The sequence below is a fragment of the Musa acuminata genome, chromosome BXJ1-6, assembly GCF_036884655.1.
Source record: "Musa acuminata AAA Group cultivar baxijiao chromosome BXJ1-6, Cavendish_Baxijiao_AAA, whole genome shotgun sequence".
NCBI classification, from domain to species: Eukaryota; Viridiplantae; Streptophyta; class Magnoliopsida; order Zingiberales; family Musaceae; genus Musa; species Musa acuminata.
The window spans coordinates 15,124,934-15,151,034 of record NC_088332.1 but is presented as its reverse complement, the minus strand read 5'-3'; the positions used below and the strand labels follow the sequence as shown (position 1 = coordinate 15,151,034).

The following is a 26,101-nucleotide window of genomic DNA, read 5'->3' as shown; positions in this document are numbered from 1 at the left end:
GTGGAGCACTATTTATAGGGAGAGCTCCGTCTCCGACATAAGCGGTACAATGTTCCTTCCCAGTTTGGTGAATCTCAGCCGTTGATATCCACAATCATAGGATATTTAGGTAAACATAATGGCGAATCACAGCCGTCAATATCTAATTACACGGTTTCTTTAAGCATTCCTATGGAGCAACTTAACAAAAATTCGCAAAGTTAGGATAAAGTTCGCATTGAAAGTTTTATGCGATTGTATATGAAGTGTTCGGCTCTATGGGGTTATTGTCAATACATCCCACAAATTTTCTTAAATTAAAATATTAATTTGATAGTGATATATATGATTTATTAATATTATAAGTTGAGCATCTAAAATTTTATCTTCTTTATCTTAAGAATTTAATTTATGGAATGTATTAATTAATTAAGTTGGTAAAGACTTTATGAGGGTGAGGTGTTCCTTTCACCTGCTCAGTGGTTGGCATTGAAGAGGCAGTTGTCTTCATGAACATAAAGATCTAAAGAGCATTATAATGGTAGAGATATGACACCACATGTTCAGGTTGGGCATTGGCAAAACAGTGAACAAAAAACAATTCTCTTGTGGCTCAATCACTATTACTCTGCAAACCACCATAAAATCTTATTGGTAGAAGTTCACAAACTCGGATACAGAAAGGGCCAGTGAATACAAGTGCTGGTTTCCATCCTCACAAACTAGAAACATAATGCAGTTTAAGTCTGATATTGAATGGACTATGAGATTTCTTACATCTGATTTCCTGCTGAAAACATTTCTTGTGGTTGTTGATTCTAATTACACGATGAAGACATAACGCTGGACCTCCAAAAGTTAAGTGTCAGAAAAACCGCAGAACCAAACGCTGCTACTTTAGCGAGGAGTGGGCGTGCCTCTGCGCCATTGCTTTCGGCTATCAGAGCCATCGGCAGCTTCCTCTTACTACCTCGCTTGGACATCGGACCAATTGGTACGGTGTAAGTTCTTAACCTCTGAACATCTTTTACTTGCAGAGGTTTTAGGATGAAATCTTCAGCTCCGATGGCTCGACAGCTAAAAAAGAAGCACCGATGATTTAATCACTATGAAAAATGACAATCTCAGATTTAGAAGGTTTTTTGTTTTAGGAGAACTTCAAAGTAACTAGAATCTCTAGCAAGTAAGAATGTAGCAAATACTCGAGTCATTTGATCCGTAAATCTTTGAACAATTATGAGAAAATTTGATGTATTAAAGTGGAATACGGAAGATAGCTGGAACAAAACCTAAAGCAAGCTCAGAATCATAACTTGAAGAAGTTCACAGTGAAAACGGAAGCAGCAAACCTGCTGATTCTTTCAGAATCATTTTCGGATGACATCATGACTACCGGTATGGATCTTGAGCTGCTATTCGCCTAAGAAATGGAAAGAAAATTATACTCAGCTGAGTATAATCAATAATCAGGAGGTAATTAAAAACACAATTAATACCTTGACGGCCTTGAGGAGGTCTAAGCCAGTCATTTCTGGCATGCAATAGTCAGTAAGAACTATGTCAATCTTCTGGTCCTGCAGAATATATCAATAGACAGGTTTTGGTAGAATCAGCGTTTTTGTGAGGAAGGCAACATAAATAATCTCACACAGCCAGATTTTGCAACAGTAAAAAGGATGAGAAAAAGAAAACCTTGACAAATTCATCCAAAATACAGAAACAAAAGAACCTTTTTATACCTTCCTTTTTTATGGTCAACGATTTAGAGTGTTGCACTGTGCAACAGATCATTTATCCTCCCAATTGTGAGGACTCTTTGCATTATATCTTTGACAATCAACATCCAATAAAGCCTCACTACAAGTTTTATGAGTTCCCACAATTAAATCAATATTCTGTAACCACACAGAACCTCCTCCATGCTGTCACTTCAGTCCACCTCATAAATGCATTTACCTCATCGTTTATGATAGAGACTGAGTTCTTAAAGGTTTAGAAAAAGTTAAAAAGTGAAGAGCACAACAATAATAAGTTCCATGGGATTTTAAATGAACACTCTTGCATATTTAGCAAAAGGTTTTAGCATCTAAATCATGTTATGAATATATCATGATTGAAAATGTCAATATTGCATTCGAGTACCAGACACTTTCGTATAATATATTTACTTCTACAGATCATATAACTTGTCATTTAGATCATCTATAAAGGAAAGAATATTAAGCCATTAGCAACCAAGGATCTCATGCAATTAGAGAGCAATCTTCTGAAAATTCCACCTATAAGGGGACATTTTCTGACATTTGGAAAATGCTTTCTTCTTACTGCCTGCTGAGTTGAAGTTGATATTCAGCTGCTCTCCATAGAATAATATTCATTCCTTTTTCTTTTTCTTCTTGCAAGGTAATATTATTTTAGTGCTTTGAAAGGCATTAATTTTCTATATACATTTTCATGTTCCTCCTTATCCTTCTCCACATAAACAATGTGAAGAACACTTCTTTCCTTTCCTTGATAGTGAAGCAAGATTGATGCCAAAATACTCTTCATCGTCATCGACTCTTGAACAACTTTTTTTTAGCATGGGAAAAATTATCTAGCTACAGCAACGTTGTTAAATTCTGAGAGGGTATTTTTAAGTTGTAGTATAATTAGCAAAGATCAATCTAATTGGATTTGTAACGCAGTGATGCAAGGATCGATCCTCAGAACAACTTATTTACAGGCATGCAAACTGATGACTTTGCTTCTTGAATTTAACCAGGAGATTTCTATTTTCAACCGGCTGATATTGAATCACTGAGAAAAGGCCATGAACCAAGATATCAAAAGGGATCCGGTACAAGATTAATAAATAACATAGCTAAAAGAGTTTTTTTCTTTTACTTTTTTTTCATTTTGCAACTTACAGATTAAGTCAAACATAGCTTGCAGATTAAGCAATCGAATAGAAGCTTCAGAAAACTGAAAGAAGCATTGATGTCATCAATTTGCTCAGAAGTAACTATTAATCAACAAGATTGAGTCAAAAGTAAATTCGGAAGTTAATAGCATTTCAATGTATTGGTCCAACTGATAGCTGCAATTATTTAGTAACTGTTTTGTTGATTCTGATAAAGATGAATGACATCAGTTGAATAACAATTTAGATTATACCTATTTTATACGATATAAACAGAAGTCCCTAAGTTTGTCCCTGTTTTATATGATATAACAATTTGTTGAACTATTCTCGAATTATTCACAAGTTTGTGCTTGGGCAAATGGTTCAAAGGATAATTCTCAATAATTAGTCAACCTAAAATAAACTAATAAGTAATTGCTCAAAAAACTATGTGGTTTACTCTTGAATCATTCAGCATCACATCGAAAACTTATCATGAAATGCGAGGCTATGCCGCAACCATGTTCAACTCTGCAGCATCAAAATCTTTCTGTTTTCATATCTTTTTCTTTTCTAGCAACTATATAACCGAATCAGCTCTGAACTTCTATCGAATATACCGATCAATTGAGCATTTGCTTCAGCAATTCTTAAAAGGAAATTGCAAGAATTAATTCATCGCCTACATATGTTGCACATTACATATCAAAGAAACTTAGTGTCATGCAGCTGATAGCAAACAATAATTCCAAGAGCCAGAGCAGGCTATTATATCAAATAACTCAGAGAATAATAATACAAACTTACATCATGGTTGGGTGGTTTGGCCTCAATTTCATTGAGGCCGAGAACTTCCATGGCTTTCTTTCCTGAATCAACAGAAACAACTGGAAAGAGAAAAGAAGAAAGAAAAAGTTATAACTTTATGGAGAACAAAGAACAACCTTTTTTTATCAAATATATTAAAATTGATCTGCCTGCATTAGGAGTTCATCTAACCATGTAGCAAACAAGCCTACAAGTCAACCTCATTCCCACATAGAAACAAGAAAAAGCATTGACCCAAAAAAATGTAAAGAAAAAGGAGATTCTAAGAACAGAAACAAACTCATGTGACCAATGACAAAAGCATTTACATAGAACAGAGATTTCGAATCATAAAAATCACATCTTCCCCAATAATAATTAGTACTGAACAGAAATAGAACCTTATTTTACCATCAAAAATTCCTTCACTCCTTCTGAGCAACATCTCCACAATCTTCCTGTCCACAGGGGAGTCATCCACCACCAGCACTCTCACCACCTCCAATCCTCCACCGCCACAGTCATTTACGTCCATCTCCTCGCCCTCTTCCTTGACCTCCTCCATCTCCTCCACCGCCCTTCTCTGAACTCCCACGAGATGTCCGAGAGAGAAGGAGGGAGTGCGGTGGCTTTGCTTGTTCTCAAGAGGAGGGGAGGGGTGAGAATGGCGTGGGCGGGTGGAGTCGTCGTACCTGTCTTTTCCCAACCAGCAACCGCTCCTGTTGGCTCTCGTGTCGATCTCTGATTGGCTTCGATATGGTCCCAGGAATAGGATTTTAAAACATACTTGATTTGCTGTTTCCTACAGAGTAGCAATCGATGATCGTGGGATGATAAACCATGTCATGAGAAAATGGACGGTCGTGAAGGCAGCATAGCCTCTCGTCGCTGTTCGGAGCAAGCAGGAAGGCTACGTGTCGAATCCCGTGGGACCCACTACTGTTTACACCTGGGGCGAGCGGGAGGCGCAGAGGCTGTTCCCTGTTTACGAGCTGCAGCTGAAGCATTAGTGGGGGAACGGATTGATTTCTTTATAAGATTTTGTTGTCGGGAGAATCTTTGGATTTGAGTCATTGACCTCCTCCTCCTCGTCCTCCTCCTCCTCCTATCCCACCAGTTTTCTGAAAACAAATTAATTAATTGTTCTTAAAATCTAACTCATTTTTTTCGTCAGCAGAACAAAAAATACAGAGCGAGGTGAGAGGAATTAGGAGTGCCATCACAAACACAAGTGACAGTGCTGCTGCCGCTCCTCCTCCTCTGTTACACCCATGGATGCATAACGAAGTGCAATAAGCTCCTGCAAATGTGAATAGATGGGATTCAGTCCGTGGGGGTTGATCCTGGAGAGAGAGCAGGAAGATGAAGCAAGAACTCCTTGCTCCTACTGTCACATCTCTTGGGAAGATTGAAAGCAGTGTTGGATCCTCGAAATCCTGGGTCGGTTCCCTTGTCACCCAGTGGGTGCAAATAGACATGTCCCTGCCTTCATTACTCTCTGTCCCCGTCCGTCCTCGTTTCAGAGAGAGAGAGAGAGAGAGAGAGAATCTGCTGTAGCCACATTGAAGTCTCACTGTTGCAGACTTCATCATTCGAAGACCTGTGTTCATAGAGACAAGCAAACATGGCAGTACTGTACTGCAAATATGCTGCTGCTGTTTGCGATTATGCTTGTGATGCGTGCACCTGTGGCAACTAATGAAGGAGGCAGTACCGGAAAGCGAAGAGATGGGGCTGCATTTGCATGGATGCGTTCTCCCAAGTCAAGCTCGCTGTTCATCTCGAGACAGTAGGATTTCCAGGGACGAGGATACATGCTGTTCTGGCCGCAGAACACTGTTCCGATCCGTTGGTGAATCATGTCGACAGTGCCAAGTAGCCAAAATGGGTGAAGCAGAAGCGATGTGATGAGGCGAGTGCCGATGAGAAGGCACAGAATCTTGCTTGTGTGAGGTCACGTCAGGGCAGGTTTCGGAAGGAAGGCTGTGTACAGAGAGACTCCACTCCTTTGGAGGAGCAAAAAAGGCATCAAAGATCAGATCGAGTTGTTCTTCGGAAAGCTATGCAGTCGTATTTCGTCAAAGATTTGGGGGACATTACGGAGGAGAAAAGCTACGCACTCTTACTTCGTCAAAGATTTCATGGAGTACGTACGGTCGGGAAGAGAAGGTTGTGTGAGTTCTTCGTTGCGTCAAAAGAACTTTTATCCCGTTATGGAATTTGGAGTCGCCGACAAAATGATATGATATAAAAAGATTGTTACGTGGTCGGCAGGATTCGAACCTGCGCGGGCAGAGCCCACATGATTTCTAGTCATGCCCGATAACCACTCCGGCACGACCACTGAGTGATCACCAATCAAATAAAATCATATATATTCATTTTATGTCAATCTTTAATAATTGTGCTTGGCTGATGCTTTGTTGGAGAGATGAATGGGTGATGAAGGGAAGAAAATAACCTACAGCTTCTCTCTCTAACATGATTAATCTGATCCAAAAAAACCTCTATCGTTAATTAAACCATTTAAATTCGAATTGGTATTTATCCATCAGAACCAAGTAGTTACTCTTTTAGGACATGAGAAACCAAAGGTTCTAAGTAACAAAACAAAGACTTTTGAGCACATTCTTTTACCACATCTCAACAGATATACGAAGCAAAATAACACATTCTTCTTACATTATGATACTAATTTGTATTTCTTGGCAGGATGCTTTGAATTGTTCCAAATGCACATTAATAAGCAAACATTATGGAACTCCATATACCACAATTTTACAGCAAATTGCAAGCATGTGATTTACATGACCAACACTGTATCTGATACACCTGATGCACTTGTACAGTCTCATTCTTGTGCAGATGCAATCAACTAGCGAAAAGACTACAGCCCATGGAGAACTTATAGTGATCTCAAAGAGAGACCATCATTCACATATAAACAATGCTTACACGCCATACCAAATCTACTGATATGCTTACGTGAGATTATAGAACACACATATGTTTTCAGTAATAAGAGTTTCCAGGCTTCCATAAAAAGTAGATGCATATTGGATGAGGGGGGTGTCTTCCGGTGACTAGTTTGGAACACCTACGTCCGTGGATTCGTAATGCACCTCATTGAAGACCCACCACGGACCATGGGATCAAGCCACCAGAAGGTAGTGAGGCTCTCATGGTCGGGACGCGCCTCACAACTGAGAAAGCTTCATTGAGACGGGATGCATTGACTTTCAGCTGGAATGCCTTCTGCAATACAGAGATTTATCAGGAAGGGGATCCTCAGTGCATAAATTTGCCGAATCACATGATAAAGGATGTTTTATGATATTCTACATTACATTTATTTACCCAAGAATAGCCTCATTCAGGTTTCTTAAGCAAAGGCTATATTCTGGTACACATCATTTTAAATGCCAGATAAGGAGCAGACTAGCAGTTGAGCAACACAAAGCATGCTAGTAATTTCCGAGGAGAAAGTAAGTTGCAAAGCAAGAATGACTTGGGTAACCAAAGATAAAATTAACCAAACAATAATATTCAAAACTCCAACTGATTTAGCTCAAGGTTGTGGTTCATGTTCATTTACGATTGAGGCACATCAATGAACTTAATAGAGATAACACCAAATGCCGAATTTAGCAGGTCATCTTTAGTTGTATTAACTTGATGCAACCATAGCATAGAAACTCAATAGATCAGTTGGATGGAGTAAATTCCAAAGTGTTGGCTCAAATTCCCAACTAGGAAGATACAGCAACAAGAAACCTTTAGGAAAGCAAAAATGTAGCTTCACGCATCCAGTTACCATAGTATAGTGGGATCGCTATGTGTAGTAACTAGTTCAACATAGCACCTTCCTTGGCATACATGCAAACCACAAATTTTGGCAACTACAATAGCTAACTATCATGTTGTAACCAAGAAGGACACATAAGATCATCACCTAGGATGCCTAGTTGTTTGTGTATTGCAATCTGAAAGACAGGAACACCGAGAACTGTGTTTTTAACCATTATTTCAACCTTGTTCACTCTCAACTTGGTATTCGGTAGAGTTCAGCATTTAACAAAACATTGCCACAGAGTTCAGCATTTGCACACTACTACAATTAAGTAGCAAATGACCAAGTAAGAACGTTACTAGAGAATGGTAGATCTAAAGTTGAGTGTGTGAAACATAATCTAACTTTCTTTATCTTGTTGATAGATTGAATCTTTTTCATTCATTCAAGGTCCATTAACAAGGGAGTATGACCTTACAAACTAAGTTTCTATGCTATAACCAATAGAATCCAATATTATATGAAATATCATGTTGGTGTAATTACTCATACAATACAATTAAGACCATCAGTATATCTGTTCACAATGCACAGAAATATCAAGTCACAAACATAAATGCAAACAATAATTATAAAATGTTAAAGCAAGTGAAGATAGGAGGCAAACTCCAAAATATGAACATGAACAAGCAGGGGTTTAAATAGGTGTCCGGGCGCTCGCCTAAGCGCGTGGGTGAGGCGAGGCGAGGCAGGAGCACCTCACGCCTTGACCGAGCAATGCGCTGCCTAGGCGCTTGCCTGAACCCAGGCACCTTGGGCGAGCGATCGATTCAAACGAAGCAACCAAACCAGACTTTTAAGTTTGATTCGATTGAACAGTAGCTAGTTGGTTCGATAAAACCAACTAAGCTACATACTCCCCCAACCCTGCTCCCCTCACGCGACCCTGAGCCATAAACCCAAGCGCAGTTGCTACCTCCACCGTCGACGCTTCCACTACGACTACCTCCTTGCCAACACACAAGGTTGACGCTTCCCCTGTCACTGATGGATGGGTCCGACGACCTAGCTTTCGTGCGTAGTTCCCTTCGTCACCGCTGCTTTGGTGTGCAGCTTCTTCCACCATCGAGGGAGAGGAATGCAACTTCCTTCGCCATTGACAGACTCCTTTGAAGCTTCCTCTGCCTAGACGTTGTCGTTCGCAGCTTCCTCTACTACCGCTACTGTCGTCCGAAGCTTCCTCTGTTACTGTTGTTATCCGAAGGTTCCTCCGCCACTGCTACTGCCATTTGCAGCTTCCTTCGCCATCGTCGTCGTCGTCCGAAAGTTCCTCCATTACCGTTGCCCTCTCTTTCCCTACTTTCCACTCTTGGTGACTCTTTTCTCCCCCTCTAACTACTGTTAACAGTAGACAATTTACTGTTAACAATAGATTGTTAACTACTATTATCATATAATAGTCTACTGTTAACAATAGATTATTAACTACTATTATCATATAATAGTCCCTACTTAGATTTTAACATTGCTAATCTCTATTTATTTAGATCTATTATTAGAGTTTCAAGATTAATGACAAGTGTACAAAGCAATTCAGAAGATTCATAAAAAAATTCAAGAAATGATTCTGTTTGAAAATACAATTATCTAAAGGATCCTAAAGGTCCTAATGCAATTACTTGCATCTTTTGTGATAAGACCACCATAAATGGTATTTTCCGTACAAAGCAGCATTAAGTAGGAGACTTCAAGAATGCATCAACATGCAAGAAGTGTCCACCTAATATAAAAGAAAAATTGCTAACTTATATGACTGAAAAAAAAGATGCAAAAAAATGAATATTATGAGATTTTACTTGAGGATAATGTTGAACATATTAGATATGATGATGAAGAAGATTATTCAGAAAGTGTCAATCCAAATAAGAAAAGAATATATGACAGAAAATAAAAAGAAGTCATGATTGTTAAGAAGAATAAAAAGGGACCGATGAACTTATATATGTATTAAGGATCACAAAAGAAACAAGTGCAAGTAAGAGCAAAATTAGGATAAACAAATATACGTGATGTTTGTGATAATAAAATATAGGAAAAAATAATTCAACACATTGCTCGCTTGTTCTATCAGGCTAGCCTTCCTTTTAGTACTTGTCATTTAGATAATTTTAAAGAGATGATTGAAGCTATTGGAAGATATGATGGAGGATTAAAACCTTCAAATTATTACGAATTACGAGTTTCATTACTAAAAAAAAAGTTGGATTATACAAATGACTTATTAAAGAGTCACAAAGAATCATGGGTAAAGCATTATTGCTTTATTATGTCAGATGTTTGAAACGACAGGAGACGTAGAAGTATAATTAATTTTATGGTCAATTATCCTTTAGGAACCATGTTTGTAAAGTCAATAGATGCATTATCTTTTATGAAATATAGAGAAAAGATATATGAGTTGCTTGATAATAAGTTTGTGGAAGAAATTGATGAATAGAATATCGTCCAAGTTATAACCGACAATGGAAGCAATTATGTGTTAGCTGGTAAGATTTATCTTTTGAATTTTGAATTTTTTAATTACTTTATGTCTCTAATTTATATAAAAGAACTATGTGACTCCTAAGTCTTAACAATTTTGTTATCTTTTGTCTTGGGTAAATTATTTGAAACAAAAAAACAACACTTATATTAGACTTAATGTGCGGCACATTGCACTGATTTAATGTTGGAGAATATTGGAAAGATTTCTGACATCAAGAAACTTTAGAAAGGACAATATTTGTCCTTGGATTTCTTTATAATCATACTAGAGCTTTAAATATGATGAGAGAATTCATATGTAACAAGGAATTGGTGAGATATGGTGTCACATGATTTATTACCTCCTTCTTGACATTACAGAGCGTGTATCGTCAAAAACGTAACTTGAGAAATATGTTTACCTCGGAGAAATGAGTGATAAGCAAATGGGCAAAAGAAGCGAAAGGCAAGAGGGCCGATGATATTATCTTAATGCGGTTCTTTTAAAATCTTATAGTTTACACATTAAAGGTAATGAGCCCTCTTGTTTGAGTCCTTCAATTGTCAGATAATAAAAAGAAATCTGCAATGAGATATATTTATAAGACTATGGATAAAGCAAAAGAGATAATTAAAAAATCTTTTGATGAAAATGAAGACTAGTATAAGAAAATATTTGGAATCATTGACGAAAGATGGAATTATCAATTTCACCGTCCATTACATGCAGTAGGATATTATTTGAACCCATAATGCTTTTATAAGAACACCTCCATTGAGTTTAATGCACTAGTTGTAAATGGGTTATATAAGTGCACTGCAAGATTGGTTCTAAGCCTTGATGTGTAAGATAAGATCATACGTGAATTATCATTATATAAGAATGTCAGGTCTTTTTGAAATTTTAATGATAGCTCGATCTAGGACAACTACATCCCTAGGTATTTATAAATTTATATAATTAATTTTATGTATAGTATGTTATTGTTAATAATAAAGTAAATTTTCTAGCTAAATGGTGAAGTCTATTTGGAAATTTCACTTCGAACTTATAACAATTGACTATCAAAATTCTTAATTTGACTTGTAGTGCTGCAGGATGTGAGCAAAACTAGAGTGTCTTTGAGCATGTAAGGATGACAAAATATTTTTATTTCAATTAATCTATTTTTCTTAGATAGATGCATTAATATATTTTTAAATTAAACGATATAACATATTCACACAAAGAGAAAAATCAATTACAACATCAATGATTACATGATCTGATTTATATAAAGTGTAATCAAGTATTGAAAACTCGTCATGATTTGCGAAATACATTAATCTAATCTCATTACAAGATATTGATGATTCAAATGAGTGGTTGGTGAGGGAAAAGGGTGCGAACATACAAGATGCCGAAGATGAGTTTGTATTTGAAGATAACAACTTGACACGGAGAGATGTGGCAAGAGCCTCAGGTGTCGAAGAATTACAGACATATACAAGATAAATGACGAAGACAAAATGAGTGTAAAAGCCTCAAGTTCATCTCCTGATATTGTCGAAGAGGAGAAAACATATTTTAATGAAGATCGAAGAGAGAAAGAGAAAGATGATGATACGTTTGAGACTAATGATGTTGATTATGATGATGATTAAATTTGATTTAAAAATTTATTGTTTTGAGTCTTTTGACATTTTTGTTATTAGAAGATAGATAATATGACTTGATACTTTAGATTTTTTTCATTTAATGTCGTATTTTTATTTATATAATCATATTTATCAATTATATTATACATTTTTACATTTTAAGATTTCAGAGTTAGTCGTTTCGCTTGGGCAAGCACCTAGCGCCTTGGGTATTTTGGGACCTCGGCACCTTTTGGCTCCTAGTGGATTTTAAATCACTGTGAACAAATGAAGGATGGTTGAAATGACTTGTAGGAGGACAAGCTTGCATCAAATAGTTAACATGTGCCTTCATACCTTCATATGCTTATTAGGACAAGCAAATATCAACCTACATGCCAGTTCCCCATCTTTGAGTGGGGTTGAGACAGAAAATTAAAAAAGGGTCGAAGCTCCCAAATTATCTCCTTGACAAAAATTAGTGTTCAAGGGAAAATACAGCATTAATTGAACAAGATGCCTAGTGCAAACAATAATACTGATGATGATAAAAATATGCAAGGAAGCAAAAGCAACAAAAGAAATCAGCTGTTATCCAGGCTGACCTCTATATATTGACAAGTTTCTTTCACTTTAAAGCATAATCAACAGAATACTACCTCACAAACTAGTTAAAAACTAAGACAGTATGCAGCTATTAGTAATTTGATCACATGTTGCTGCTAACAATTTTGTTCAGAATGCACATAAATATTTAGGTTGCAAAGACCAATGTTATCAAGTAATGAATTGGAGTATAAAAATGAACATGGCAAAAACAAATATATACCATCAAAACCTTAAGATTTAGACAAGTATGATTTTAATTAGGATAGCTCTAGTACTTCCATAAAGGACAACATTGCAACAGATAGTTAAGAATGTGCCTTTAGATGCTTATTTGGACAGCTGGATAGCAAAAAACTCGAAAGAACGACAAAACTGATTGCTTCAAGTAAAAAATTTTTCTCCCCAACAAAAAATAATATGCAAGATATAGATTAACTAAGCAAGGAACCTGCTCAAGAAGTAAATAACTAAATAAATAACCATTGACTAAGCAAGGAAATAGATACCAAAAACTTTACCTTTTCATCCAGGCTGACCTTGAGAGGAATACTTATAGTCTTTTGTTTCATCCGATACAATCGTTTTCGGAGCATGAAAACCCCCAAGATCGCCGCAGCAATGGAGATACACCAAACTGGCTTCACCTTGAAAGCACAAAACTTTAGAATCTCAAATGGAAACTTCCACCAAACCATCCCTTTCTTCTCTCGTCCCCCATTCAAAACGTTCCCCGACCGAATGTTCTTAGCGCCCATTTCAACTGGAGAACTGTAGCACTCATCAGTCTTCGCACGTTCATCGGATCCCACTTCGTCAGGAATTTCAGCTCCCATCTCTGTCCCTTCGATCCCAACAATCCCCTCGGGACCCACTGCTTTCACATCCTCTTCTCCATCGGCCGTCTCTCCAGTCTCCAAACCTCCGGCGCTAAATTCCTCCTTTTCGCTACCAAGAAGTGACCTTTGCCCGTCCGACGACTCATCCGACCAAAACCCGCCCAAATCATTGCGACGGAACTCGATCACGGGAAAATCCACCTCCCTCTTTGGCCGATCGAGATACCTGGAGTCAGATTCTGGGTCGATCCAGCTAGGGTTATCGGAATCGACCTGCTCCTCCTCCTCCTCCTCCCCCTCAAGGGCAAAGGGAGCACCTTTCTGATACCGTATCTGGGAGTCGAGAGTAAAGTAATCAGACTTGATGGCGCCGTCTTCGGAGTCCTCCGACGACGCTTGTAAGGGCTTAATATCCTCTCCCGCCTCAGAGGCGAGGAGCATCTCCCAGTCGCGGAAGTCAGAGTGCTCTTCCATGGCGGCCTGGTCGAAAGATAGGGAGAGCGACGGAGGAGAGAAGCTCTTAACCTAGGCGTGCGATCGGGCGAGGGGACAAAAGCGCATCGGAGATGGGAAGACACGGACGTTATCTTTTTCTTGCGTCCTTCGTCGGTTTCGAAGGAATAAAGCGTAGACAAACGCTCGATTTGATGCGAGGGGCGAGAAGACGGTCATGTGGAGGCCAAGGGAAAGCCGTCAGCTGCAGGAGAGCCACCCATCACCGGCCTGCACGGATCTCGATGACCACTTATGGTCTCTCCACTCGACAGCGCCGCATGGAATCATACGTGAGACTACTACCAACGAACGGTCATGATGTGGGGATCGAAGGATCCCACGATCCGTCGACAGCGGCCACAGAACATGGCGGGCGCGGCTGCAGTACCGACAGAGGCACCAAACGTTAAAAGGTCGTCTTCCATTGGTCACTAATTGCGGGTCCCATATAACGACGGCGACCTCTCAGCTTGCGATTGGAGATGTGCTCTCGAGTGCGTCCCCTCGCAGACCGGCGTTGTGGAATTGGGTTACAGCCGAGAAGGCGAAAAGAGTCACCCCTGTTGACTCGTCGCCAGCTCGACTCGGTATCATGCCATGGCAGCCAAAAGATGAGAAGGTGCAGCATTCGATGTTATCATGAGTGACGAAACACACACAAAAAAGGTCGATTGTTTGATGAGATCAATGGACCATTAAGTTACGTGGATGGATTTGCATCAAAGCTTGTGGCAGTGGAGAGGTCACGATAATGCAGGAGGCAGCATGGAATCGATAGTAATTATAGTATCCATGAATGGGCATCATCAACCTTTGTCGAACATCTTCATCGCAGCTATCGATGCCTGTGAGAAATTTCTTTACTTTTGTTATGTTATGTGTGATAGTGGCTTTCAAAATCAAGAAGAAAGAATGGGAGGCATCGAAGAAGGAAGCTCACATCGCAAGTGTACACGTTCCACGCCTCCAAATTGATAACCTCCTGTCAATGGTGATAGGATATAAAGATAAATAACTTTTGTATATGAACAAATATTTGCAGGTCGCAATCGAATTAAATGAAATCATAATCAAATAAACACTAAGATATACGTGAAAAACTTCTTTAATGTGAAGGGTAAAAACCACAGGGTAAATTAGAGATAATCCACTATGAGAATAATTAATATACAAATCTCAATCTCTTGCCCTAAACCCTAGCAACAATCACAAGAGAATAATTGGATACAATGATCAGTCACTGTCCACAATATCTAAAACCTTCCCAAGTAATCACAGCAAGAGTTTCCTGTAGATTTAATCTAACTTGAGATGAGAACGCTGCTAGATGATTGAGAACAGTCTCTTTGCGTTGTCCTTGTTTTCTTTTCTTTCTTTCTCTTATTTTGCTGTCTTTTTCTACCAAAAAAACGCAACCACCTTTACGCCAAAACGCAGCCACCACACCTCCCTTATATTAATATAGGGTTAGGTTAAGAGAGGTGTAGACTGTGGGTTGATAAAATCCATATTGGGCTAAATATGGACTGTCAACCTAACAAATAGTTGGAGGATAACAATGACAATCGCGTCGTTATAATTTAAAATTATAATTTTTAATTATAATTTTCGACCATTAAACCGCACTTATAATATATTATTGATCTTTTATAGTGGCCTCATGAAACTATGAAGTTGTTCCTAGGAGTAAGAGATCCGCTGATTCCGTCTACATCCGCATCCGATATGGATCCGACCCGACAACACTGGTGAAAAATGTAAATTACCAAATTATAATGTTTCACGTCATCTCCGACGCTTAAACACGTGCATAGTCACGTGGTGATAACAGCGCTTGAAGCTCGACGGAATAAGGCCGTATCTGTCGTTCTTATGGTTCTGTTCTCGTGCTGGACGAAGCGATAATGGAGACGACATCCTCGGGGCAGTCCACCAGGCCACCGTTGCCGACTCGGCGGCCTACGAAACGCCTGTTGTTCGACAGGCGCTACGGTTGGGTGTACTGCTCCCCTTCAGCTTTTCTTATGCCAATTTCTAGACTAGGGTTTCCTTTCTCGACACTTAAAGAATCCATGATCGTGTCAAGATTGGTCTCGTGGATGTACGGATTTCATGAATTTTTCCTATTTTACAGCTTTGATGAGTGGAAGGATCCTTCAGAAGAAGCTTTAGCTGGTGGTCGAGGAATGTATGCTCTTCTTGCCGCTGTTTCTGATACTAGGAATGTTATCGCTTCTTTACCCTGTAATTTATCTCCTATGATTGTTTTTTTTTTAATTCAGGTTTTGCATTTTGCCGATCGCGAAGTCAATGCTGAATGTCGCATCGTTGTCGGTATGAATCACATAAAAAAGTATTCTTTGTATTTATTTTTAAAGTTGCAGTCTGCTGTAGAATTGAACACTTTGGATTTAGTTAATGATAATAGATTTATACCAGTTCTACAAGCATTCTCGTGAGTAGTAGCGCATAGGAAAGTGCAAGAAACATTAGAATTTGCAATATTGTCTTTAGTATAGTGTATAATAGCTTATCAGGCATTTAGTACAAGCGATATGCTTATCATTGTTGTTGACCACAATCAACTAATATTTTGTGGAAGCTTCTTTCTTTTCTGGAGAAAACTAGACAATTGTGCAAGAGCACAAGCATTTGCAATTTCAGATTTGTTTTTTACAATAAAAATGCTTAATGTTCAGGAATCAAGCAAATATCATTATAGCCCTTGTAACTCTGAGTCCAGATAACCATGATCAATTAATTACTTGTGGATGCTTCTTTCTCTAGTGCAAGGAACACTAGTATTTACCATCTCATTTTTAATTTGGATAGTCAATGGCAAATATTAAGGAGTTGAGCACATGGAATATTCTCACTACAGTCATCCTAGTGAATAAATACAGGCAGGTAATTGATTGGACTGAGTTTGCTTACAAAGCTTGTGCTTTTGAAAAGATGCTGATTTGATTTTCCTGCCTTGTAAATTAGGTTGATTTATGTGTTGCTATGTGTTGTAAAACTCACACTTAGTCTATGGTTTTATATAAAAGGCCTGGTTCCTAGCTATTACATTGTTAGAACTTAGATATGTACAATCTTTTCCTTTAATTACTTATATGAAGCTAAAATACAGATATAACGTTGTTATACACAATACATATGCATGGTACTTATGTTAAGCTAAAAATATGGTGTTTGGCTGCCTGGACTATCTTTATTTCTATATTTGTGTGTTATGGTAAATTATTTATCTAGAATATTGCCTCTAGATCAGTGATTTAAAAAGGCGCTTAGGCGCTCTCCTAGGCGCTCGGGCGAGGTGAGGCGAGGCCCGAGCGCCTCGCTAATCTCCCAGGCGGCGCGCTTCAAACAGGCGCCGCCGGGGCGCTCGCCCGAGCCAAGGCGCTGGGCGCTTCGGGCGAGCACCTAGGTTAACCAAGGCGACCGAACCAGGATTTTAGGTCTGGTTCGGTCCTGGTTCGGTCTTTGATGGTTAGTTGGTTCAATTGAACCAACTAAAATCGATATAAGTGAGAACCCAACCCTAACCCTCGTCGCTGCCGCTCCCGATCCCGATCCCGATCTCGCTGTCGCTGCTCGCAAACGCTGTCTCTATCGCCGCTCGCGCCTCCCGCTGCTCGCCGCTCCTGCTCCCGCTGCTCACCGCTGTCGCTGCTCACAAACACTGCCTCTGTCGCCGCTCACGCCTCCCGCCGCTCTGTCACGGACAAACTTTTAAACAAGGTGTTTGTTGTAATGCTTATGTATGTCCGTGTCTTTTGGCATGTTCATGCCTTGTACAACATGTAGAGGGGCGGCCGAAGGCTTAATAGTCCCATTTTAGTTGGGTTGGTGGCCTCTTTAGGCTTGTAAATAAGGGTTGTGTCATGTGGACACGTGTGAGAGATTTTCGATCTGTAATGGACCATTTTACCCTTTGTTGTGCAACTGTTCAGAGCTTGTAAAGTCTGTTTGTAATTTGCATTGTCTATGAAGTGTTTTTCGGAGATGTTTGCTTGTGGATCCCGATTGAGGCGTTCTCTCTAACCCGTTCTCTCTTTTGTTGGTCCTAAGGGACAATAGGAGGCTTCAGGGAGGCTGACCTTTGCGGACGGACACACAAGGGTGCCGCACGACTTAGGCAAAACCAGCTAAGTCCGTGACAGATGGTATCGGAGCGGGACAAGCACTCACAGAAACACTTAGCATGCAAACGTGGGGGACCTAGCGGGGCTGCGTTGAGGGCAGTCAGCACACGCGTGACCGTTTGGGGGAAAACGGGCATGGAGATGTAGGGAAAAGGAGTCGCTCGGAGGAGCGGGCATCTGACATTGGCATTCAGAGGAATGACCAACCCTTCGCGCAAGAGGCACCACGAGAATAGGCAAGCTTGGAAGAATGCGGAGCGCACAAAGGTTGGGATGGCTGAGTTTGAGCTACGGCTCAACGTTGACAACTATACTTGATGGTGCTCAAGGCAAGCGAGGCGCTTGGTAAAGGATGAGACCATGCAAGGTTGAATGAGTTGCTCAGCGATCGAAAGAGTTGTGCAAAGCTCACAGAGGTGAGGGGAATTGCTAACTCAAAGAATTCGATACTCATGCATGGGCTTGTATGCGGACGATGGAATGTTCGCAGCCATCCCAAGGCGACCGAAACTCGGCGCCATAGAGCATTGAAACTTTCTCTTCGGCATGTGAAGGATACGTCCGTAGGAGGCTGAAGTGTGCAACGAGTTCAGCATGTTGCTAGGCCTTGAGTGGTGCAGCGGGGGCTGTATTGACGTGGAGTCGCAATCTAGCAAGTGCGTTTGCAGGAGGCAGAACAATGCACAGCTTGTTCAGCAGATCGGAGTAGTCCAAGGGGATGGTGGTCTCCGAAACGAAGAGAGATGTTGCTCCAATGAGACAGTTATCCAGGAGGGATAAGTCCCGGCTCTCCAGAGGGAGAATCATGTGGGACGGACCTCACATGTTGAGGAGGAGTACCTCAACAAACAACGACTCCACGAAGCTCAATGGACTGAGCAAGCGGCGAGGAGTCGTCGCATGATCTCGCTTGAGAGAATGCATTGGTGGATGCATTGCGAGATCAAGTGAGGGAGCGACCCAAAGCAACTTAAATGAAAGCACACTTGGAGTCGATGTGGAGATCGGACTCAAGGGAGGGCTGACCCGTGGAATGGTGGGCGCGAGGGCCACCATCGACTCAATGCAAAAACGAGCAGCGGAGCAACTTGGGTGTAACTTGGCGAAGTACCTAAGCCGCATGAAGGGAGCTAGCATAGAAGTTGGAACATGGAGCGGAGGCACAGTACTTTCCTTAGACAGAGGTCAAGGACATGAACTCTTGCAGAGGCAAGAGTAGAATCATGTTGTTCCATGGGTTCTTCATTCTGACGGAGCAGACTCATCTTGCATGGTGCCAAAGACGTAATGAGCTTCTGGGCACATGCACCTTATCTCGGAGAAGCATTTGATGGAGGAACTAAGGCGACTCAATTTGGGGAGGCGAAATTGGGTTCAGAAGGCCTTAGCACGGGGCAAGAGGACTCAGAGGTGGGTACTCTTGAAGATTATGCCACAGTGTTGCCATTCAAGTTGCCATGAAGGAAGCGGTGCGCAACGGAGATTGTGCTGGTAGGGGCAGAGGCCCAGGATCCAGACAATGGTGCACAAATTACAGTGAAGTCAGTGGACTTCGGGAGCTACTAGGCGACGGACTGTCCTAGAGCGGTGCTTCATCTAGGTGTGACCCAAGAGTGGGTGGATGAAGGTCGATTGCCAAAAGGAGCGAACAAAATCGAAGGTGGAAGAGACCCTGCGATGTATTGGCAGAGGCCACACATGGAGGGTTCACAATTCGAGTTTATTCCACAAGAATCAGAATGCAATGGAGATGTCACCAGGAGACGACATGGTGCAGCGGATCGTGGTGGAACAGTTCGTGGCAATGCGATACACACGACATAGTCCCGTGAGGGACTAGATCATATGGAGGTATGATCGAGAGCTACTGGAAGCTCCACTTCGGTGAACAACACGACGACAAGAAGGGCTATGGATTCAAGGAGTGAAGGCCATGGTATCGTAGAGGCGGGTCTTCCGTGCGTGCATCGAATTTTGCATCGGATGAAAGCCTTGGTCATCAGCATATGGGGGCTGGGTTCCACCAAGGGAAAAGTTCGAATGCAAGTACTAGTGAGTTCCATGGGAGGGACTTGATCATGCAGAGGTATGATCGAAGCAGCTGGAGAGTTGGACTGCTCCAGAGCTCATATTCGCTTAAGGGAGCCCGACAAGTCAGAGGACAAGGCTGAGTAAGCGAACGTTGCTACCAAGGAAGCTAAGGAGAACAGAATCGGTGCAAACCCTACAACGTGATGGCAGAGGCCATGCATGGGAGTTGCAGTCTGTCTTTCCATCGACCAAACGGACTGCTTGAAGAACACAGAGGTGTTGAAGCAGGGGGTCGAAAGGGGCGAGGAAGCAACGACGAGTCCAGAGTAACTTAGCTACCCAAAATCAAGCATCAGTTAGAATGGAGGTGGACTCGAAGGAGTGCCACAGAGGCATATCTACTGATTGTGAAGAAAATGGATGCAGATGCGAGGCGACGGATAGTAGGGCCATGGGCATGACAGCCCCATGGTACCGCAGAGGAGGGACTTCCGTGAAAGTCATTGATCCCTTGCTCTCATGGAGGGAGAGCGCTTGGTCGTGAAAGGGGCCGAGGAGGTGGAGAATGCAGAGACAATCTCCAAGTACCGAGACAAAGCTGAAGGGCAGAGGCCGAAGAACTTCGTAAGATCGGTGTCAATGTGCTTCTCATCAAGATAGCCGAAAGTGAAGGACTTCAGGTCATGCAAGAGTGCATAACCAAGGAACGAAGCAGGCAGTACGCGGTGCTGTACCTTTGCTACTCAGAGGAGTAGGCGGCAGGGTTGATGGAGAAGACGGTACAATCCCAGAGGCGACCAAACCTATGAGAGAATTACTCCAAGTTGGGGTGAAAACTTCCTGCATTCCAGAAGTTTGATGGCATTGAGAGGGTGAATCACAGTAACTAACTCAACGCAAGGAGTGCAAACACTTCAAGTGCTTCAGAAGTGTGAGCAAAGAGCAGGCGAAGGCTAGTAACCAGCTCGATGCATGGAGTACAACCTGGAGGAGGCGGGCGAAGTCAAGTAACCTTTGCCTTCTCAACCCTTAAGAGAATGGGCAAAACCGAGTACCCCAATTCTCTTGTCTATCCAGCAGAGGAGCTCTGCACAAGTTCAAAGACCCTTCGAAGACAATGGAAGACAATAGTTGTCAAATCCTCACCAACGGTGATCAGTGCCACTGAGAGTAGATTGTCTGCTTCATTTCCCCACGAAATGCCAATCGAAAGCGGAAGTGATGCGAACCTACTTGGATGTGACAACTAAGTGAAAGAAGAGTCAATGAGCAAATTTTGTGGAGGAAGGACCCAAAACTTCAGAAGTTTGCGAGACGATACTCGTTAAAAGCTCCAACAAGCATCTACCCAGTTCAAGCAGCATGAGGCATTTGAGAGACTGGCGCAGTAAGGATGGTCTTTTCCTTCATCTGGGGGATCCGCATGAATCAACAATGATTAACACAACTCAGCCAACCCCACACCAAAGTCAGAGTCATTGGTGAGTTGAAGCAGCATGGCGGATCAAAGGTTCGATTACTCAAAAACAGCAGCGGAGAGTAGCTAGGAGCCAAGAGGCGCATTGTAGTTGGAGCAAAAGATTGAAGACTCAGTAAAGGCGAGGAGTTGCAGTGTCGACAAAGGCTTTAACGAGGACGTCGAAGGAATAAGTGGGGGAGAATGTCACGGACAAATTTTTAAACAAGGTGTTTGTTGTAATGCTTATGTATGTCCGTGTCGTTTGACATGTTCATGCCTTGTACAACATGTAGAGGGGCGATCGAAGGCTTAATAGTTCCATTTTAGTTGGGTTGGTGGCCTCTTTAGGCTTGTAAATAAAGGTTGTGTCATGTGGACACGTGTGAGAGATTTTCGGTCTGTAATGGACCATTTTACCCTTTGTTGTGCAACTGTTCAGAGCTTGTAAAGTCTGTTTGTAATTTGCATTGTCTATGAAGTGTTTTTCGGAGATGTATGCTTGTGGATCCCGATTGAGGCGTTCTCTCTAACTCGTTCTCTCTTTTGTTGGTCCTAAGGGACAATGGGAGGCTTCGAGGAGGCTGACCTTTGCGGACGGACACGCAAGAGTGCCGCACGACTTAGCCAAAACCAGCTAAGTCCGTGACAGCTCGTCGCTCCTGCTCCCGCTGCCGCTGCTCGCAAACGCTGCCTCTATCGCCGCTCGCGCCTCCCGCTGCTCGCCGCTCCTGCTCCCACTGCCGCTGCTCGCCGCTCCCTTTCCTGCTCTCTTTCTTAATTTAATAGCATATTTTTATTTAAAATTTTAAATAATTATATTTATTAATTATATTATATATTTTTATATTTTAGCGCCTCGCTTCTCTCGGGCGAGCGCCTGGCGCTTCGAGCGTTTTTGGACCTTGGCGCCTTTTGGCGCCTAGCACTTTTTAAATCACTGCTCTAGATCGTCACCTCTTTGAAGTATGAGCTTTACATTAAATTTCATAAGTGGTTAATATTGGTCAAAGTCCTTTTTCTTTTACAATGTTAACTTATGCAGTTCTTGTCCTAATAAACTATGTTTTAGAACTCCTAAGATATCATTTTAGCTTAACTTGCTTACAATAAAATAGAAATTCATTTCTTTTTTAGGCTTATTTCTACGTCATTAAGTTTTGGAGTCATATGGTAGTTCTTTTTTTGGTTCACATATGTGTCAAATTCTAAAACATATTAGGTTGTCTCGGTGAACTTATACAGGGCTTATCTCGCTATAACAAAATCAAATTGTTGATGTGAGATAGGTATACTTGTAATCTCGTTGGTAGTAGGTTCATAGTAACGTAGTTTTTCCCCCTTTGTTTGCTTGACAAGGCTATTCTTCTTCTTCATGCAAACTGTTGCTCCAATTTGGTGATTTTTTGTCTTTTGTTTTTTGAAGCTGACAAAGATGAACCTCATGGCCACTTCAATATATAATTAATTTGGTTTGCTACAATTTCTTCCCTCTATTTTCCTGGAAAATATGATTATCTTTTTGATTTTATAAAAAATTCTATTTCACAAAATGATTCCTTCTCTTTCTTTATCTTTTCCTGAGCTCACAATGATCGACCTCATTGCCATTTCTGTAGCACTATGACTATTTTGGACATATACGACTAGTACCATAATGTCACAAGGGGGTAAACATTGATGATAACATTTCTATTGTCCACTATTGCATTCTTATGAATACATTTTCTTCCTTAGTTATGGAGGGCCAGTTTTTCTTGATTTGCTCCATCCACCATTGTTTCTATATTGAATTTTATGTCCAAGGAAGCAACATCTTGTTCTTTTAATCTGCTTTGCTGTGTAGACAACAGAAGGGTTATAAAAACATAGATTTCAGATCAGAAGGATGTATCTAAGGAAGATGTTTTGCATTTCTAGGCTGTGTATCTTGGAAGTTACATTTATTTTTTTTTTGAAGTAGATAGAGGCACATGATTTTTTTCTGCCACATCTATATTGACTTGAGATAGCTATCTCTGCCATATATGTAACCACATATGCAAGTTGGCCAGTGATTATTTGAGTCCTTGGGAAATGAATGCGGGTTTGGCACAGGTGCCCAAGATGCCCTTGAGCTACACCAGAATCTAGGCCTGATAATCTACTTGCTAACTGCCTCCATCTGATTCAAAAAAGTAATAACTGTGTCATCAATTCCTCGAAGTGCTTCACTATCTATGCCTGAAAATTTACTTGATAAACTGCCTCTATCTGTTACTGATGCCATCCATATCAAGGCCAAAGACAGAATTTCTGTGTTCAATTTAACTTCATCATGATTTAAATCTTATCCTGAATAAGAAGTGAAATGACTACTTCTATGTGATTAGTTTTATTGATTATTGCTTTCCACTCTATCATTGTTTATGTGGTTTTAATCAAGGTTTTAATTTTGTACTGTATCGGTGTATCGAGCTTTGCTCCATACGGTACGGTAGGCATATCGCTCGGTATATATATTTATATAAAAATATGTTTATATATATATGTTTACTCATAAACATATATATTATTATATACATATGTAGTTCAACTACCGATAGTATCATCATCAATGTAATTTCTAACTTTAATATTTATTTGTGGACAACATCCTAAGTGATGCTAGGAATGTTTAAACATATATGAGTAACATATATAAAAAATTATCACCCCCTTTCCATCGTGAGAGATAGAAAGGGTGTGATGGTGGAGCGGGCGAGGATGCGATGGGTCGCCTTCATCCCCAGCTCGAACTCATCCCTCGCGAGGCACTCCGCAATGCTCCCGCGGTAACTGAATCCGGCGGGGATCCAGCCTAGAGCGAGCTCATCTCCTACTCCCCCGCTGCTGCCACCCTCATCGATTGTAAGGAAAAAGACCAAGATGATGGTGAGAGCGAGAAGGGGAAGCAATAGTCCAACCCGGGTCGTGATCCCTTCCTTCGCCGTCGACCACGACCTCCCTGACCACAACGGCCACGATCCCTTCGCTCCCTACCGCATTTTGCCCAACGGAGCGCTTCTTTGTGTCCTGCCATGTCCAACTCCCTTCTCCATCATGCCTTCTTCGTCCAACGAGTGCCGCAGCCTCGTCTTCCTCGCTGTCGTGGTCTTCGTCCTGTCTGCTAGCTGATACCGCTCGGTAGCGAGCGGTCCGCGTGCTTGTCAGCTGGCGGACTGGTACAAACCGCCCGTACCGAGCGGTACAATTTGAGATTTGAATCTTTGGTTTTAATTATAAAGTACATACCAACTTCTTAATACTGTTTTATTTATAGGAATCAAATTTTCACCTTTCTGGCAGACCATCATAATTGATTATAATTGGGATTAACAGGACACCATTGTCAGCTAAATTACCGTTAGCGTAAAGAAGGAATCGACTCGATAATGGATGAAATCCCTATGTTATTCGAAAGCACATTGATATAACATTTTCTCTGATGGGGCATAGTGGAATTGTTGTTCCTAACAGGGCTGTTGTTTTCTCCTGTTGTATAAGTGATGGATTGTTGTGAATTTGTTATGAGCCTTGTCTTGTCCATTATTGGTCTGATTTCTGAACTATGCTTGCTGTCTATATTATGAATATTCTGAGCTTCTAATTGTGTTATATCACGTAATCATTTGGCTTGTCCAGTATTGGTCTGAGTTCTGAACCATGCTTGCTATCTATGTTATGAATACTCTGAGCTTCTAAGTTATCAGACACATAAGTGATGCCTAGAGTAATGATCATGTACTATTGCAGCATGACATATATAATAGATATAAGACATTTATCTGTTTGAAAATTAAGTGAGCCTCTGGAGTTCACTATCAGAATATGGTTTCCCAATAATGCATGTCTCTTGACTTTCATTGCATGGTTCGGTTCATGTTTTTGCAAAATGTACTGTGTGACAATATTGCTGAACAAAGCAGAAAACAAGACCATAAACCTACACTGAAAGACGAAAGTTTGTACATGGTTTTCTTTTACCACCTTCATTTACCATAGATGATCTTGGTGAACTTATATTTCATATTTCACTTTGCAGATCAGTCTTGCAGCAGATTTTGTGATCAAAGCTCTTAAGTCTCCTATTCAACTTTCTCGACAAGAATTGCATGCTAACCTGTGTAGTCAGTTTCATAAGCTAGCACTTAATATGCAGGGATGGAATCTTAAGTTGATAACCTTGGGTAATAGGAGACAAAATGCCATGAACTCTGAAGAGGTTCCTACAAACTGAACCAATCCCTCGGCTGCATCATGCTGCAACTCAATGGATTCTGTTATGATGAACTATTGGAGTATGATGTTTGTTTGAGATGTATATGAAGATTTACATTTCATTCGAGGAAGTTACTGAATCTTGTGAGAAGACTATGTGATTACAAGGATTTGCATGATTGATTGAGCCAAGGTAACCCCTCAAACTGAGCTGAACTTGGTAGAAATGTGCATCATCAATTTCACATGGTCTTAAATGGGTGACATGTACATCTAATGTACATGAAACATACATGGCCTGTGGATCACACAAATTTACTCTTGGATAAACCTGTCTCATTTGAATAGTGATAGACCTTGAGCCACAAGCGGACCCGGACAATACATCCATAAAATTTTGGTAGTCAGCCAACTTTCTATCTTCATGAATTTTTGTTGGGTAAGCTTTTTTGTTTTCTTGTTCACAAATTTTGGTAGGATTTTTAATCAGGAAAGTCAAATGACCATTTATTCTCCTGTGTATAAATGGTTTGGGTAGCTATAGGCTCCAACTTGTGCTTACGGTTTACTTCACCAAACAGAGAAGAAGATCTTGATTCCTCAAGGTGGGGAAGAAGCGGTCCTCAAGTTAAGTAGGTATTGTGTGGCCGTGGCTACCTTCTTCTGGTTCATTCTACGACTGTTCTC

The 26,101-nt window shown here is 40.9% G+C and overlaps 3 protein-coding genes and 1 non-coding gene across 6 annotated transcripts; 1 reads left to right on the top strand and 3 right to left on the bottom strand.

The window, feature by feature from the left end:
* Positions 1–566: 566 nt before the first annotated feature.
* Positions 567–4,417, bottom strand: LOC135676481 (two-component response regulator ORR1-like). Its single transcript, XM_065187713.1, has 5 exons — positions 4,082–4,417; positions 3,671–3,750; positions 1,476–1,553; positions 1,329–1,399; positions 567–1,056 (listed from the first exon to the last, which is right to left on the bottom strand). Exons 1-5 carry the CDS (start codon positions 4,233–4,235, stop codon positions 798–800), a joined length of 642 nt encoding a protein of 213 aa, XP_065043785.1. The 5' UTR covers positions 4,236–4,417; the 3' UTR covers positions 567–797.
* A 1,515-nt stretch (positions 4,418–5,932) lies between these two features.
* On the bottom strand, positions 5,933–6,014 carry TRNAS-AGA (transfer RNA serine (anticodon AGA)). Its single transcript has one exon. It is a non-coding gene; the product is annotated as a tRNA-Ser (tRNA).
* Positions 6,015–6,413: 399 nt separating this feature from the next.
* On the bottom strand, positions 6,414–13,706 carry LOC135676480 (uncharacterized). 2 transcript variants are annotated; one of them, XM_065187712.1, is made up of 2 exons: positions 12,728–13,706; positions 6,414–6,922 (listed from the first exon to the last, which is right to left on the bottom strand). In XM_065187712.1, the coding sequence occupies exons 1-2, from the start codon at positions 13,517–13,519 to the stop codon at positions 6,794–6,796; spliced, it is 921 nt and encodes a 306-aa protein (XP_065043784.1). In that variant the 5' UTR covers positions 13,520–13,706; the 3' UTR covers positions 6,414–6,793. The 2 variants fall into 2 exon arrangements, with proteins under 2 accessions (XP_065043784.1, XP_065043783.1); XM_065187711.1 differs by having other exon boundaries at positions 6,414–6,925; positions 12,728–13,697.
* A 1,669-nt stretch (positions 13,707–15,375) lies between these two features.
* Positions 15,376–25,565, top strand: LOC135676479 (uncharacterized). 2 transcript variants are annotated; one of them, XM_065187709.1, is made up of 5 exons: positions 15,376–15,539; positions 15,675–15,728; positions 15,823–15,874; positions 16,373–16,447; positions 25,239–25,565. In XM_065187709.1, the coding sequence occupies exons 1-5, from the start codon at positions 15,445–15,447 to the stop codon at positions 25,431–25,433; spliced, it is 471 nt and encodes a 156-aa protein (XP_065043781.1). In that variant the 5' UTR covers positions 15,376–15,444; the 3' UTR covers positions 25,434–25,565. The 2 variants fall into 2 exon arrangements, with proteins under 2 accessions (XP_065043781.1, XP_065043782.1); XM_065187710.1 differs by lacking the exon at positions 16,373–16,447 and having other exon boundaries at positions 15,381–15,539.
* The last annotated feature ends 536 nt before the right edge of the window (positions 25,566–26,101 follow it).